At 37.6% G+C, this 17,354-nt stretch overlaps 1 protein-coding gene across 1 annotated transcript in view; it reads left to right on the top strand.

The window, feature by feature from the left end:
* NBAS (NBAS subunit of NRZ tethering complex) overlaps positions 1-17,354 on the top strand; it is a 189,434-nt gene that overhangs the window by 123,789 nt on the left and 48,291 nt on the right. The window contains exons 45-47 of the mRNA XM_049818661.1: positions 7,603-7,821; positions 8,074-8,276; positions 17,219-17,308. Of these exons, the coding sequence (XP_049674618.1) occupies positions 7,603-7,821; positions 8,074-8,276; positions 17,219-17,308 (512 nt within the window). The remainder of the gene's footprint in view (positions 1-7,602; positions 7,822-8,073; positions 8,277-17,218; positions 17,309-17,354) is intronic.

The following is a 17,354-nucleotide window of genomic DNA, read 5'->3' as shown; positions in this document are numbered from 1 at the left end:
CAGAGAAGCGTTCTGGGCCAGTGCATATGGTTTCTAGGCACTGTAATAATATAAATGATAAACTCTGTCATAATCTCCATCTGGCTGAAAGCCTGTTATTGAAAGAACGTGCTTTCATGTCCGTAACATATATTATGAGGTCTGCAGTTTCTTTTTGCTCAGTGAAACCTACTTGTAAGGACATTTCTAACATAAAGTTTTATCCATGCTTTCTTACGTATCTTTACTGCCAAGCACAAAAAAAGAGATGAGATTTCTTAGATATTTCCTTATTAAAAGATCTTGAGATGTCTTCACTAACTTCATCTGAAATGAAAAGCTGATAAAGAGGAGGTATTTTGTGGGTTTTTTTGAGTCTATCTTCTCTGTTCTGGATTGTGCTCGTTTTCCAGAGTTGCCTATTCACTGCACTCACTGAGGTGGATTGCAGTTTGTTCCCTCTTTGGATATTGTTTTAGAAAGACTGACACTCATCCCGAGATCTCAGTTGCCAGTCCTGACCTTGGACTGAGGTAGCCAGGGGATGACTGTTGTCTAATGAGAAGGAAATGAAGTCCTCATGTATGATCGCTGCTAGTGACTACTTGAGACTTTTGCTGTTAATGTATCTTGGGCATTTCAAGATTATTTCTCATTTATTCCAGATGAATGGTGCAGGGAGAGGATGGATAGCCTCCACTGTGTTTCTGTTTTGAACACTTTGTTTATTTTCCTTTGTTTATTTCTGTTCAGTATTCTAATACAGTTTCTCTGCTTTCTTAAGATGAGTATGAGTAGCAGGAAGGAAATATTCATAGCAGGATTATTGTGGTTGGTAGTCAAGCAGAACTTTGTAGCAGAAATCTGTTAGTTTTTTGGCCATGAAAGATACTGTCCTGGTTTCAGCTGGGATAGAGTTAATTGTCTTCCTAGTAGCTGGTACAGGGCTATGTTTTGAGTTCAGTATGAGAACAATGTTGATAACACACTGATGTTTTCAGTTGTTGCTAGTCTAAAAGTTTAGTCCAAAGTCAAGGATTTTTCAGCTTCTCATGCCCAGCCAGCGAGAAAGCTGGAGGGGCACAAGGAGTTGGCCTAGGACACAGCCAGGGCAGCTGACCCAAACTGGGCCAAGGGCTATTCCATACCGTGTGATGTCATGCCCAGTATATAAACTGGGGGAAGTGGGGGCGGGGGAATCGCCGCTCGGGGACTAACTGGGTGTTGGTCGGTGGGTGGTGAGAAATTGCCCTGCACATCATTTGTATATTCCAATTCTTTTATTCTTACTGTTGTCATTTTATTAGTGTTATCATTATCATTATTAGTTTCTTCTTTTCTGTTCTATTAAACCGTTCTTACGGCAACCCACGGGTTTTACTTCTTTTCCTGATTTTCTCCCCCATCCCACTGGGTGGGGGCAGAGAGTGAGTGAGCGGCTGCATGGTGCTTAGTTGCTGACTGGGGTTAAAATCACGACAGATACTCAAGAAGTGTTTGAAACAGTTGGTCAAATGAGCTGATTTAGTGTGTCCCCTGCACTGGGTTTGGGAATGAAACAGCTGTTTAACCAGCTTGCAACTAGTTTTGCCTCAGGTTCCCATCCAATTTTCAAGTGGAAGTGTACAATAAAAAATTATCATTATAGAACCTGAAAACTTATTTCTCAGAGATCTCTTTCCTCTAACTTTGATCTGAAAAATCCTTCATACATAAAAGCTGCCTTTTGGCTTGCGCCTTTTACTTAAAATTTTATCCTGTTTTGAGGCTGCACTGGTCATGTGAGCACTTTTTTAATCTCTAATTAAGCAGTTTCTTCTCAGCCCAGTTCTGTGGCCAAGTACTTTCCCATTCCCATAACAGAGGCACGTTTCTGCATTTCATGGAAGTGCTGATACTTAATATACATAAAGGACTGCCAAAACCCCACGGTCATTATCATGAAATAATCTGTGCTGTCACTGAGACAGCTGAGTTTTCTCACATATGGAAAGTTTGAGGAGTTCTTCTAAGTGGACCTTGAGAGGAAGCTTGAAGTGAGATAGTGCAAGTAGGTTTTTGAGCAGTGCAGAGAGGTGAATTGGCTCCTTCCCCCTTTGAAAAAAAAAGAAAGGGGGGGGGGGGGCGGCAGCAATTTCAAAAGGGAGTGGGGGGAAAGTAGAGACAGTAGTCCAGGGAGGTGATGAAATGCACTCCATTGTTACCCTTGTGGAACAGCACCTCCATCTAAAAGCCCCTCTTGGTCAGAAACAAGAGTCTCGAGTGATGAGGGGTAATGGGAGGTAGGCTATGTAGCAGTGTAGGCTCCGTGAGTTGAACTTCAAGGGTACCATTGCTGCTGTCACCACGTGGGAATTTAGGAAGCAGACATTAGAATATCCCACACTCTTTTAATGTATCAACAGTAATAAGGAAAGGCAGGTGACCGACCAGCAAAGCAATTAGGAAGCTGCTTCTACTTGCGTGTCTCTTGGTATGTCAGAGAACCTGGGATGAGAATGTGTAACTGTGCAAAGGAGAATGAAAGCGCGGGGACTGAGTGCTGACTTCTGCAACTTCTTGTTCTTACTGAGAAAGACAGGAGCATGCTGGGCTTTGACAGGGGCCCTCTTCTTCACCTGTCCCCTTCCACTAGCTCTTCTTTTTAATTTTCTGATGAGTTGGGCCAGTGATGACTGAACGAAAAGGTGGGTGAATGAGCAGTGCTTGACTGGGCAAAGGAGTTGAGAGAATGTCTAAATTGCAGAAATGGATGGGGAGTTTGCACTTGTGAAGGGGCAACTAACACTGTTAGACTCACTTGTAGTTTAGGGTGTGATGAGGTTTTAGGTTCTGTTAGTGCTAAGAGCTCAGAAATTCTTTTCTCCCATGTTTCTTGCAATTAGTAGAAATAAGTTACCACCTGGAAGATGAGATTCAGTTCCCCTACCTTAAGGGTTTACAGAAGTGGTGACATTGGGTGGTGGGAACTGTGTGAGCAGAGATGCATTATAGTGGGACTTCAATAAATCATAGACCCAAAGTAACACAGTTAATGTACTGGATATTCTGTATGAGACAGATCAGACTGCTTCCTGATATTTAATATCTTTTGATCTGCAGCATATCCTATAGGAGATGTTTTGTAATTTTGGAGGGATTAAGGGTGACTTGTGAATCCAGAGTAATCCTTGATTGCTCTAGTGGCTAGTTGATAACTGTTTATTTTTTAAAAAATGCCTTTTTGCTAAACTGAATTTACCTACTTTTGAAATTCCACCTACAGACCTTTTGTCTGCTATACTGAAGAGCTAGTCATCAAAGTTTGCTTCCAGAATCAGACATTCAGTAGAGGCCGCTTAAACTTGACTTTGATAAACTGAATGGACTACCTTGGGAAGTTTTCTGCTCTTTTTAGAGTGAGTGAGTGTGTGTGTGTGTGTGTGTTTCCAGCTCTTCCATTATTATCACAACTCTTCTTTGGATCCAGTAGATCAGCATTCATCTTCAGTTGAAAAAGGTAGAGATTGATGCACTATTCCTGTTGTGTTTGTGGTAAATGAAACGGGTGAAGTCCTTTACTCCTCATCAGTACCTTCCTCACACACTGAGGGACTGAAGCATTGATCCCTTGACCACAGTCACTCACTGCTGCAAGCAGTAAGAGGGTTCCCGCTTATGGCACTACTACTCAGAAATGCTTTTAATTCAGAATAACTATTCAAGTTTTTCTGACTAAATAATAATTCAGTCCACCTCTGTAGTGGGTAAGCGTAGACTATTTGGATGTATGGAACAGGTTGCTCCCTAAAAGGGAGATATTCCAAATATTCAGTAGGACTACTGTTTATATTTTTGCATGCATTTTGAGTCTGTCATCTTTTCTTCTAGCAGCTCTGTTTGCTTTTCAATAATGCTGACTTCATAGATTCTTAATTGTAGTAATGATCATATCAACGTTTTTTATCTTGATGAGTTCCTATTTATTCCTTTTGTGTGATCTGTGTGAAGCATTTTAGGTAATTTGGGGATTTTTTTATTCCTTTGTTGCCAGCATTTTGTTCGTTGTGCTAGATAGTCAGTTATGTTTTCAAAGAACCATCTGTTTCAGAGCTCATAGGTCATTGCCCTGATGTTTGTTGATTAACAGTACTCTAACAATAAAAAAGCCCAGCACAACAAAACCAAAAAACAAAACCATAACTGAAAACAATTACTTTTTAAATTGCTGTGTTTTCATTATTGAACACAAACTACAAATGGGGGTGGGCACAATATGTTGATTAGGAAGAAAAGACTACAGCTTTAGCATCAAAAGTAGAATAAAAAGCAGTGGTATCAAAAGTTAGGTCTTCTATAGAGAAAGAGAAGTTGAAATTTTCCTTCCGCAGGCTCGTCCTCACAGCCTTTCGTAGGGTCAGCCACATTCATTCAAACTATGGCTGATGACCTTTTTTGTTTACTATTCCATCCTTTTATAACTTCTTTTCCAACTTTTGATGCAAAGGAAGAACTTTGTTTGCGAGTTAATGTTTTTAATTGAAAGGTTGACTCTTACTTTCTTTGTCAGTAATGCTTTTTTGACCATTTTCTTCTTGCTTAAGTAGGAATACAATGTCCACATTTTGACCGCACACCAAATGGGTGTGGAATGAGAACCTGTTACAACTGAATATTAACCTGCATCATTTTCTCTTTCAGTTTTAATGACTTTAAATCCCATTTTAAATAATTGAACAAAAAGCTCAGGTTTTTTAAAAAAAATAAATGCTCAAAGTAACATTCAGTATCTTTTTGTCTGGCTGATTGACTTCTTAATGCTGTATAAAGTGCTAAGGAAAAAGACAGGGCATGACATTACCTGAAGATGTACAAGAAATGTGTTAATTGTGTTCTTACATACCATGACTGCATTCAGATGTTACCTTTTGAATTACTTGGCTTCTTTTTATCACTGTGCTCCCGTTCAGTCAGTTTGTCTTGTCTGACCTTGTTTTCTTCATGGGTATTGACAGTACCTCTTTTTCTAATATCAGTACACTTTTAGATACTTGCTTGTGCCTTGCCATTAATGTAGTTATTTTAATTAACTCTGCTTCAAGACTGTGTAATAGGAAACTTCACGAATAATGTATTTTCTTTCACTGGTTCCTTACGTGCATTAGAACTTTTACACTGATCTCCAGATGAACTGTACTAGGTCTGGCAGAGATGGAGTTAACTTTCTTCATAGCAGCCTCTGTGGGGCTGTGCTTTGGATTTGTGAGCAAATCAGTATTGATAACACACCAGTGTTTTGGCTATTGCTGAGCATTTCTTGCACAGTGTCAAGGCTTTCTCTTTTTCTCCACACCCCAGCCCTAAGTAGGCTGCAGGTAGGCAAAAAGTGGGGAGGGGACACAGCCAGGATAGCTGACCTGGGCTGGCCAAAAGTGTGTTCTATGCCATATAATTACATGCTCAGCAGTAACAAACAGGGTTGGAGGGTGTCTTCCAAGATGGTTGTTGCTGGGAGATTTGGTTGAGCATTGATCTGCTTGTGGGAGGTGTCGAGTGATTGCCTTTGCATCACTTAGTTTTAGTTTGTTCATTTTTTTTTTTCTCTCTTCTTCATGTATCAAACTGTCTTCATCTTGATCCACAAGTTTTCTTGCTTTTGCTCTTCTTTTTCTCTTCCCCTGTAGGAAGGGGGAACCAGCTTTTGTTATTCCATAACTGTTTAACCTACTTCTGAATTCACTAATGTAATTTGCTTTCCATCCAGTGTATCTGGTTGTATTGTGGCTACCTGACATTTGGTTGGTGGAATATGTAAACCTGGGATTTAGTGGCAGAGACAAGAACTGGACCAAACCGTTCCATCTGAACATCAGGAAACATTTTTCATTGTGAGGGTGACCAATCACTGGCACAAGTTGCGCAGAAAGGTTGTGGAGTCTCCCACACTGCAGGTATTCAACAGCCACCTGCACATGGTCCTAGGCAACTGGCTCTAGGTGGCCCTGTTTGAGCAGGGCTCTGGACCAGATGCCCTCCAGAGGTCCCTTCCAACTGCGACCGTTCTGTGTTTCAAGGTTGCTGGGATTCCAGGTTCCTGTGGCATTGAAAGGAGGGGACCTGTTTCCATAATATCAAAGTTGCATGCTAATCACTGGCTATAAGAGAGGCAGGGTCAACAACTTCATGTGCAAGTGAATATTACCTGTACAATATTTTATTAAGAAATACTTACATATTCTGAAGGAAATAGGCTTCTGAGATGAGGTTTTTACCCTGAGGAGTGAAATCTGTTGAGCTGAAATAGTATGCGGTGTTCCTTGATTTGAAAATGAAAGAAAACATATTTTTAGGATTTTTCATTGCACATTATAGCCTGTAGAATTAAAAATCTTTTTAAACTGTAAAAGCTTTTTAAAAAGAAAACTTCACTTCACATGCAAACAAAATTTGAACTAGCCCCTAAGCTGCTACTTTTTATCACTGGGTACGACACCAAGTCTCACTACTGAAGCCGACTAGAAGTACAGAGGATAGCCATTTGCATTTTGGAATAAAATAACCAGAGAAATGATATGCTGGTAGTGCTGCATTTTGGTACAATGCAAATATGAATTCAAAATGAAAATAGTCTTGGGAAGAACCTGCTTTGTTTTTTGGTTTTTGTTTTTTTTGTTTGTTTTTTTTTAATGCTTTATTCTGTATGTGCTTATGGCATCATGACTTCTTAACTGGCAGTATATTCACTAACAAATGATACATGAGTTCTTAAAATAATATTTCAGACTTTGTTTTGGACTTAGAGATGTAGCTGTGTCTTTCCTGACTTAAAACCGTAATGGTTTGCTGCAAGTACTGTCTACATAAAGAGTATTTCCATCTTTATCCTTTTCCAACATACTCTTGGTTTAGGCTCCATTCTGAAGTCCTAAATTCCATTCTGACAGACTGGAATGACCCTTTCATGCTAGATGGAGGGGTAGGGGAAAACTTCATTCAGTGTATGTATGATACCACTTAAAAATTCAAACTCTGAGAAGTATAATGGGGGGGGAACGGGGGAACACAGACTTCCTTGTTTCAGTTTAATGGCTAGATACATCTAGTTGTATGGGTCTTTCAAAATAGTAACCTGCTGTTTTGTATAACTTGTGCTTTAAATAGGTTGATAGAATAGTTTTAGACCTCCTAGTGTGTTTTTGCTTACGATTATGGCCTTAGGGATATATTTTAAACAGTGATCTAAACCTGACAAAACTAACCTTAAGTTAATTTTCAGCATTTAGAATTTTCAGTTGATCTTGTAAAATGATCCCCAGACATCTCTCAATGTAGAATCGAAAAACAGAGATTATAAGGTGGCAGTCTACAAAGATCATAAATATTATTATGGAAAAGAAGTTTCATATGGTTTAAAAGGTGCCAGATTCAATATCAATAAAAGTAAGCACAACAGAAGAAAGTAATGCAATAGTGATCTGTTTTTAAATAAAAGGCTAATTAGAAATAAAGTTGTTTCTCAAAGTACTTCATTTTGTTGTATGCTGTGCTGTAAAGCAGTGGAGCCACCTGACCTTTAGGCACTGCTATAATACATATAGTAGTTTACAGATGATGAATGATTAAATATTGAGTAATCTTTTTCAGCTGCCAGTTGAAGCCAGGATAGAAGTGACTAAGAAGGCTATTAAGGCAGTCAAACATATTTCTGAGAAATCAAGAAAAAAACCTTCTGAGAATGACGTGGATGATGCTGAAAGTCCATCTGTTACTTATGAAGAAACTCTGAATCACTTGCAGCAATCTCTTGCTCATCTGGAAACACTCACTCATAGTTTTATCACTTACCTGAAAAACAGTGAACAGGTAATGATTACTGATCAGGTGCTTGTTTTTGAGTGTTACAATGACTAGCAGTGATGGACTTCAATCTTATGTCATATTTTATTAATGTTTTGTACCTTTGTTTTTGTTGACCTTGTTTTTGAAAATTCATGTCCATCAATCTTTTCTTTTTCATAGTATATGTTAAATCTTGGTAGAAAGGAAGACTATGAATGATACAGCCCTGTAAATAAAGAGTACACTGATCCATGTTTAAAAATTATCTGTTCACAGGATACACTGCAGAAGTATGGTTATTTATATGATTTGTCAAGGTCAGAGAAAGAAAAAATCCATGACCAAGCAGTAGCTATGTGTATAGATGGTCAACCCCTGGACATGATACAACAATTGTTACAAGTGGCTGTTGGAGATCTAGGTCTTTCTCCCAATGATATTGTCCAATGTGCTATTAAAAAAATTGTATGTGTGTTAAGGTAAGTACACTGCCACAATTAAGCCCAAAAATATCTCTTCTGGTTTTTTTTTTTGTTTGGGGGTTGGTTTTTTTTTTCAGTTGGTTGGATTTGTTTCTTTTTGTAGTGTGTTCTTGTTTGCTTTGAATATCTGGATTTTGCAGAAGATTGGGCAATAACAGGAAATGAGTTCTTGGATCATTTGTGCTCCTGTATACCTATAATTTCATATTCACATAAGAGTTATATTTTTCTGAGTTTGGGAAGCCTGGGCAATCTAAACAGAGCAAGCCACAGAACTCATCCTATTGACTGGAGAGTGCTTTTCAGTTAAAAACATTGACTTTACAATATTGTTCCGTTATGTGTGTATGCACTTGTGAATCTTGGTAAATTTACAATTGCGCATAATCCTTCCCTCTCAGAGTCAAAAGGCACATTTGTTGGAAACAGCAGGTACCTCATGCAGGTGTTTGGGCAGTAGAGGCCTGGCAATGGCTGTTGCCACAACAGCTAGTCCTACAGGAAGAAGTACAATTTCCATCTTCAGAATAACTTGCTGGGGTATCTCTGGGAGCTGTTTTTTGGGTGGGTTGGTTGATTTGTTTGTTTTTCATTTGCAGGGTTTTGAAAAATGTGTTTATCTGTCATTAAAATATAGGCTATACGTTTTTCTTCTTTGTTCTCATAAAGAATGCTTCTTAGAGTTTTTGCTGTTTTCTTCCATTGTGTCATACCCTACCTCCAAATTAAACAGCAACTGTGAGTAATTTATGCTTCCGACAGCACTTAAAAGCAACAATGATAACCTAAAAAAACCCTGACCTGATAACTTCTTGGAGAAAAACAGGTTTCTAATGTGAGGAAGGGGATTGTTTTGCTCAACTTTTTCAGTGTTGTCATTGTTACTTTCTTGCTGTTAAGAGTGCCATCATACTATAAGCTATCCCACACACTACCAAAGCAAGGCTTCATCTCCATCTTTTTCTTTTCCATGGCGTGACACAACCCAAATAACCAACCTTTTCATGCAACCCCATCAAACTGGGTCATCTTTTATTTTAAAATTATGGAGAAATAGGCTAGGAGAATCGAAAATGCAAAATAACTAGCTTCCACACAGTTTATACTTAGACTTCCTTGAATAATTCTGTTGAGATATGGGCAAGACCTGGGTGATACAAAGGAACATGAAATACAGTTGATGCTGACCATCTTAATCTTGTTAACAGCGAGTTTAAAGTTTACATCAACTTCAATACAATGATCTTTTGGTTTAATATATTCTGTATCGTCTTGCTTCCAAATTGCAGTTCTAACACTTGTGAGAAAGTCTAAAACTACTGTAGTCATGGTGCATTTCTTCAGTACTAGTCAAATCTTGAGCAAGGGAGTAGAGTCCTGCATTGAAGTCTTGCCTGTTTGGTGAGCTGCAGCCTCTGTACTTCATGTCTTGTAGCCCAGAAAGGGACATGGCATTTCTTCACAAGTTCAAGACTGAAACTGTTTTAGTTTGTCTGGCATTTGGGATAACATAGTCATCTCTGGGAATATAGAACTCTTAAAAATGCCTACTTATGGATATGTTTACAGACATGGTGAGGATGTGGACACAGGTGAGGGAAAGCTAAGCACACTGTTTGAAAAGCCTTTCAGCGAAGTAAGGTGCTTTTCCTTGATTTTGTTTGATGCTCAGTTCTAGCTCAGCTTGCTGTGCATAACGCCTTCTGTTAAGATTTGGTAAGAGATTTGACCACTTCTGTAGCTGTAGTGATTATAAAACTCCTTTGGCATGTAATGTAAGACTTCAGCATGTCCTTTAAGGTTCAACCTTTCTCCTGCGCAACGAAACTGAAGATATTTACTAGGGTGGTGAATTGATAGGGGATGTGATTTGGGGGCTCCAGTGATAATCCGTGAGGCAAGTGTACATTGAAAATTATTTGTTAGGGCTGAATGAGTCTGTGAAGATGCCATTGTTCTTTGACAAGGTTTAGGATATGTGGAAGTCCACAAATTTTTGTAGCCAGATAAGAGCAACCTGTCCTCTTTCCTACCAAGGAATTAGCAGTGTTCTGACCCTGCCTTAGTGTGATGGAATCTGCCCTGTCTTGATGTTTTCCGTCAGAACAACTTGACCAAAGAGCACACTCAGTCCCCATTGCTGTTAGACTAGAGCTGAGATGTGAAATTCTCAAGACGGCAAGCAAAGAATGAAGTTCTGGGATTTTACATCTACATCTCTGTCAGTATTTGTGTTCCCCGGATGAAGAGAGCCTGGGATTTTATTTGGTTTTTTTCTTCCTTTTGCCATCACTGTTGACAGAATATCAATGAGCTCTAAGAATCCTTCTGTCTGTTGATGCTCTTTCTCCTTCAAAGCAGAAGAAAAGTATTCACTTCTTTTCTGCAGTCAGGTGAAATTAATTCATCAGGGATTTTTGTTTCATTTGAGGAAGCTCTCTTGGATTTAACGTTGCTGAGTATATTTGTTGCCTCTTCCTGTCTGGGTCTTTGATATACTGAATATACCAAATGAAAGACCACTGTATCTGTAACCTAGTGGTTTCAGTAGTAATACTTCCCTCTTCTCTTTTTTTTTTTTTTTTTTTATTTATTTATTTATCTTGGGGGGGGGGGGATGATGACCAGATACTTCTTATTTACCTATTCATACAAAACTCTTCCAAAGTATTTCTGTTTTAAAGAGATACATGCAACAAGTACAAAAGAGTAAGTATTCCATTATTAGATGGCTGCTAGACACTGTTTAGCATTTCTAAGACCGGTTTAGATAGAAAAAACTGTGAGAATTTATCTTATTCTTCTGCATGCAGAAAAATTATGTGGGCAGGATGATCTGAACGCACATAACAGAAATAGAGAAACAAGTCTAGCATGGAAGATATTCTATGGCTCTGCCTTTTCTTCAGCATGTATGTGGTGTATATTACAGCAGATTGAAGTGCTGCAGATGAGAAGAAGGCAGCCTGTCAAAGTGTCTGCAGTCCTCTTTGGCAGCAAATTGATTTCTCCTGTCACTCAGTTTAAGAATGTTCATAGCATCCTCAATAATGGTAGAGCTTTTGCGCAGCAACATAAGATATTGTATTTCTTGTCTGGGTTTGTCCATTTGATAAAGAATAATTTGGCTTTAGATAATCACTGTCCTGCTGTTTCTGACTAGAATATAGCAATGTGATGCTGAGATATAAAGCTCACAAAGTCCAGTTATTTCAACTATAATGAGTCTCATTAACATGCAGAGTATGAGAAACCTATCAAAATTCTCCTTTCTACTGTGCCTTCTTATCAGCGTTTTTCTTTGAACTGAATTATTTGTTCTTTATATGCATTGCAAGGCTGGAATGTCTGCAAGTTGATTTAAAGTTCCAGGGCGGAGACCATGACCAGTAACTCCTAAGCAGCCCTTTCCAGTAAAGAAGGGAATGCCTCTTTCCAGTAGAGGAAACTGTAGTGGCAAAGATGGCAGAGTTAGTCGGAGGGTTCAGATGATAAACTCATTTGGTGTGTGATGTGACCTACTGTGATCAGTAGAAATCTTCCCACCCCCCACCCTGCCTGTTTGCGGGTCGGGGGAAGATAATTTCATATCATTCATGTTGAATGAACAGATAGTGACCTATGGAAAGTTTGACTACTACAATGATAAAGAGCATGAAGTAAAAATCTAGCATAAAATAAGAGAATACTTGGAATAATATTCTCTCTATTATGAAACTCTGTATGAGGATCATATTATAAAGTAGCGTCACTCTAAATATAGGGAGCAATTAAAAGAAAGGTTGTTGCTTGGCATCTCTTAAGCCTGCTGGTATTAATGTTGTTGCTGTGAATAAAATTGGATGCCTCTCTATCCTACGCTCAGATGTTAGCTTTCAAGCTAGATCATAACACAAGTTAAAATATATTAACCACATTTTGTGCAATACTTGCATTTCAGGGTTAATGGGCAAAAACTACAATTAAAGAAGTAGTCTTACCCCTCTGTACCTGGAATGACAAACTACTATTCAATAAATGCAACATTTCAAGGGAAAGCTCTTCAGGTTTATTTATTGGAACTTTGATATGTTATACAATGTAGTTATTTTATACAATAATTTTGAAAGAGATCATGTTGGAAAATTCCGTCTTTGACAATTAACCTTCAAAGTAGCAGTTATAAGGTTATAACACTGAACTTGGATTTTCTGTAGCTACAGTGACAGGGAATGTAATTGAAGTATTGTAACCATAAGTGAAACAGGCCTGTATGGATGTGAAAAATTAGGATGGTGTTGGTGATTTGCCTGAAAGTTAAGCATCAATCCACCACTTCTGTGACTGAAAATATGCATCCTTCTTTCAGTTTCGTAACTACACCCCCCCTTCAAACACAGTAAAATGTCTTTTGTTATTAGTGTTTTACTGAGTATCGCAGAAGAACCTTCTAGAAAGTATTGCCTTTATGAAAGATTAATTAAGTTACTTTTTGGCCTCATTTTTCAATAGTATACAGTATCACAGGCTTAAAAACTCTGACACCTTCTCAGAAACAGTCTTCTTGTTAAATATAATGTATAGTTATTTACCTGATATTACATACCTACACTGTAATTTCAAAAGCAGTATAGTCCAGTTCTGTTAACTACTTTTATCTCCCTTGACTCTCTAGTTCTGGCACACAAAATTCAAAGTAGAAACTCTTGCATTGGTATGTATAAAATCTCTCCAGCAGAGTATATCTGCATACTTTACATGACATAGGTGTTGGGCACTTCCTTGTTTGCCTGTGGAAACAGCTGCTATAAATAAGTCAGTCACCGAGTCAGTAGAAATCATGAACTTCTGAAAAAAACCCAGAAGATTTTGGTAATGATGGTAGTCTGATTAGACTTATCCAGGATTCAATTTAATCCATTACCTAAGATCATTCACGTGATACACTAGAGACTTTCCATGGTGCATGACTGGAGGCATGTTCATGGTTGGTTAGTCAGGGAAGACAATTTGCCTATTAAAGACTTTATGGCCTGCTTCATTTGCAGCTCCTAAATTTCTTATCTTAAGTGTCAAGATGGATGTAGCATTTTATGAAATTTCAGAAGTATTCAGCAGGCAATAAGCAGGAAAGGTTTGGTGAAACTTTGAGTTCTTGTTTAATGGCCCGTGTTTCATGAAGAAGGTAAAACCAGCTTTATTAGACTGAGTAGCTAACTTAGAAGGAAAAAACCCCAAGATTTTCTACTATCTTGTTTCACTTGAGCAGGGGTCCTACAGAGTAATTTTCTGATTCTGTACTTTTGTAAGTTGGATATCATAATTTCATGGTATTTCTGATGGAAACAATAGTTTGGCATTATGACTTTTTTCCCCAGCTTTGAATTATCGCACCAACAATATATTATTTTCTTATTTTCCTCATATTTAGAGGAAGCACAAACAGAGATAGGAAAATAAGGCTGGAGAAATAAGACAATATCAAGTATTTTCAATGAATGTTGTAATTAGGTTAAAAGATTTAGATGAAGCTAATTTATTCTCTTTTCAAGTATTCTTTGTACTTTATTGTGTTTGAGGAACTTGATTAAAAATGCATCGCATTTTCTGAAGCTGAACTGAAATCAAAATAAGCCTTTATCAGTGCAATTATACTAGGCTTATACCTAGGAGTTTTGAGGTGAACATTGAATCCTGTTCTGTTATTTAAAACATGCATAAAATAGTATATAATCTGTGTGGAAGACTAATCCGTCATTAATTATATTTGTTTCTGTTAGTAGCTGCTTATTTTTAATCATTAATCATTAAGAAAAGAACAAGGCAACAGTCTGTGGAAACTTGACACGATTATTTGTCTCATTGTCTCTGTTTAGTTTCTCTAACATTAGGCAGTAAAGGCAATATCAAGCTTAAAAAAAAAGCTAGCTTTCAGTCTTTCAAGATTTCTTTTTAAAATGCTTTCTTATTCTTGATAACTCTAACTTATTGCTTAGATTCACTTTTTTTCTCCTTTCCTCCTGCTTAGTAGGATAGTACCTGTCAGCATATGCCAAACTTGAAGCTTTCTGTAAATGTTCATACATCTATGGTGCTTGAGAGCTGGCTTCACCGATGTATTGTCTGAAACTGTGGTTTTCTGTTTTCAGAAATGTCCGCTAATTTCTGCATATATGGTTTTTTTGACCCGAGGGTTTTTTTGAGGTGCTCAGAGCCTGGTTGCAATAGGAGCTAATGGCTTTCACTTCTAATTAGAGACATGAAGGGTTTTTAAAGAACAAATGCTAGGACTGTTCAGAACCAATCTCCAAAATGGAGGGTACCCAAAATATAAGGTTTGCTGGTCAGCCTCCTTTGATATGGAAGATCATTTAGGGTAAGTAGAGCTGTAAGATCTCCATTTCTGTAGTCCATAGAATCATAGAACAGTTTGGGTTTGAAGGCCATCTAGTCCAACCCCCCTGCAATGACAACGAGACCAGGTTGCTCAGACCCCTGTCCAACCTGACCTTGAATGTTTCCAGGGATGGGGCAGCCACAGCCTCTCTGGGCAACCTGTTGTAGTGTTTCGCCACCCTCATCGTAAAAAATTTCTTCCTTACATCTAGTCTAAATCTACTCTCTTTTAGTGTAAAACCATTACCCCATGTCCTATTGCAACAGGCCCTGCTAAAAAGTTTGTCCCCGTCTTTCTTATAGGCCCCCTTTAAGTATTGAAAGGCTGCAACTGTCCTATTCTTTTCTGTTTCAATCATGATACTTTTCTTAGTTTACAAGTTTTACAAGTACTCTAGTTTGCTTTAGATGTGCCATGTTAATGCCCTTTGTTGATGTCTTTTTATTACAAACTTAATTGAAAAAAACATGAAAAGCATAATAATACAGGAAAATTTAAATCTGGCCTGTAAACAGAACATTAATGAAGTGGTTAGTGTCTGTCTTCACTCTGGGAACATATCTTAAATTTTCTTAGCTTTTTTATTTTAAAGCAAATTTAAAACCATCTCCTAATGCATGTAGCTGCTTGCTTAAAATGATTACTTTAATACCGCTCTTCTTTTTACCATTTCCACATTTCTACAGTACTGGTGGATCTAAATTTTTTTTTTTTTTTTTTTTTTTTTTTTTTTTTGAGACTGAATTTTTTTTACGTGTTTTTTTGGTGAAAATAGGTTTTTATCTTTTGGGCACACATGTCTCTTCAGGAGTCTAAAATCCTGGATATTTCTGTACTATAAATTATAATTTGGTTATTTCCAAATATTCTGAAGATGTTTAGGAAAATATCTAGATTTAAACTTCACTCTTTTAAAGTTTATTTAGCTGCCATATGATAGTATTGGTATTAAGAATGGCATTTCTATCAGTCATGTGTAATAGTATTTTTTGAGAAAAAGGGTGGTGTTACGAGCTTTCTACTCCTACTTTAGACTTATGAGTGCAGTATAGTAATATAAAATAAATATACTAAGGTTTCATCATGCAACAAATTATCTTGCATCTGTTCTGAATGGAGTTACATGTTGGTTTTAAAACTAGTCTTGTTCACTGAAGTGCTGGTCACCTGTTAAGATAAAAATAGAAAAGTTGAAAATTCTGAATGCAGGAAGACAGTAAAGGTTATAAAAATTCAGGTCTCTATGCCATATAGTATAATCATTTTTAAGCAATATGTTTATCTTACTGAAGTAATAAATGACAAAATTTATATTTATTAAATTTATTAAATTTATTAAAATTTAGAACTCTTGACCAAAAAATTGTGAAGTATTGCCGTTATTTTTACACATTACTATCAGCCATGCAGTGTATTTTGGCTTTAGACAGAACAGTCAGGGTAGTGTGGATATGTATTCATTCTTATTAAGAGACCATATAGGAAGAGGCTGATATTTTTCATAGCCGAAGAGCTTTGATATGCTGATGAACTGTGGAGAAAATACACTTTATCTCTGGGTTTTTGAGTCATCTTTAGTAAGCTAACCTTAGAAGTACTTGCCTGCTTTTCTCTTTCTTTAATGCAGCATTGGCAAACTCTAAGATAGGCAAAACTGTTGTTTTTCTAGTTCATCCAGGCATCATTGCCACTGCAGTGGTTTCTATGACGAGAAACTGTGTGCTTTATTGGAGTACCAGTGCAAAATCCCTCCCTCTTGCAGCACTAATTCACATCTTAGGTTTGTTTTGCTGAAAATGTTAGCAGAAAATGTCACTTGCATTGCATTATGAGTGAAGCTTTTTTTCCTACTGGAGTGATTATTCCCCCCCCCCCCCCCCCCCCCCCCCCCCAGTATTTTGACCTGCGGAAGAACACTGTATTATAACTGGAACGTCTGATGAGCAGCGTGATTTACATTTTTCTATTCCTATACATGCATAGTAGCTTGATACTTCCCCTTCCCACATGCCGTTCTTGACCACATATTCCCTATTTTTAATTCTGTTGGTTCTGGTAATCATGAACCTGGTTGATCCAACTGAAAATTAACCACGGCAGGGTGAGGGGAAGAAATCTGTGGAATCAGCAGGTAGGATTCTATTGACTCAGGTTACAGTGAAGTTGGTTTAAACCAATAGTGATACTGCAAGATGATATTTGAAAAGAAAAGATGGTGACATTTATGTGTAACCTTTAATCTGTTTAGTTGATGTTGGTAAGATCTTTGAAGTAATGAGATTACATTTGTATATTTTGTTGACCTAATCTGTGTTAGAACTGCTAAATTTTAACTATTCTTTTTCTTTCAAGTTTCACATAGGTATTTCAGTATTTCTCTTTCCCACTCTTTTCTTGTTGCTCCTTGCATTACTTTGACATTAAAATAAAGGTACTAGTTAAGCAGGGAAAGTGGAAAATTGCTGCTATAATTATTGAACAATTGATGTAACTCCTACAGGTGGATAGAATTAGATACGATATTAAGGACCATTTTAATGTTAATTTTGTCTTCCCCTAAAAGTGGAAATGGTGGCTCATCTACATTAGTGAAAGATCCACTTGGAATCCTAGAAGGCATCATTTCTGCAGTGCATGCAAGTGTTGAGAAAGGGTAAGAACTTTCTGTATGGATTCTTTGTTTAAGACTTTGAAAGATA

Source organism: Accipiter gentilis, chromosome 16 (genome assembly GCF_929443795.1).
Source record: "Accipiter gentilis chromosome 16, bAccGen1.1, whole genome shotgun sequence".
In the NCBI taxonomy this organism is placed as follows: domain Eukaryota; kingdom Metazoa; phylum Chordata; class Aves; order Accipitriformes; family Accipitridae; genus Astur; species Astur gentilis.
This window is presented reverse-complemented; position numbering and strand designations above follow the sequence as displayed.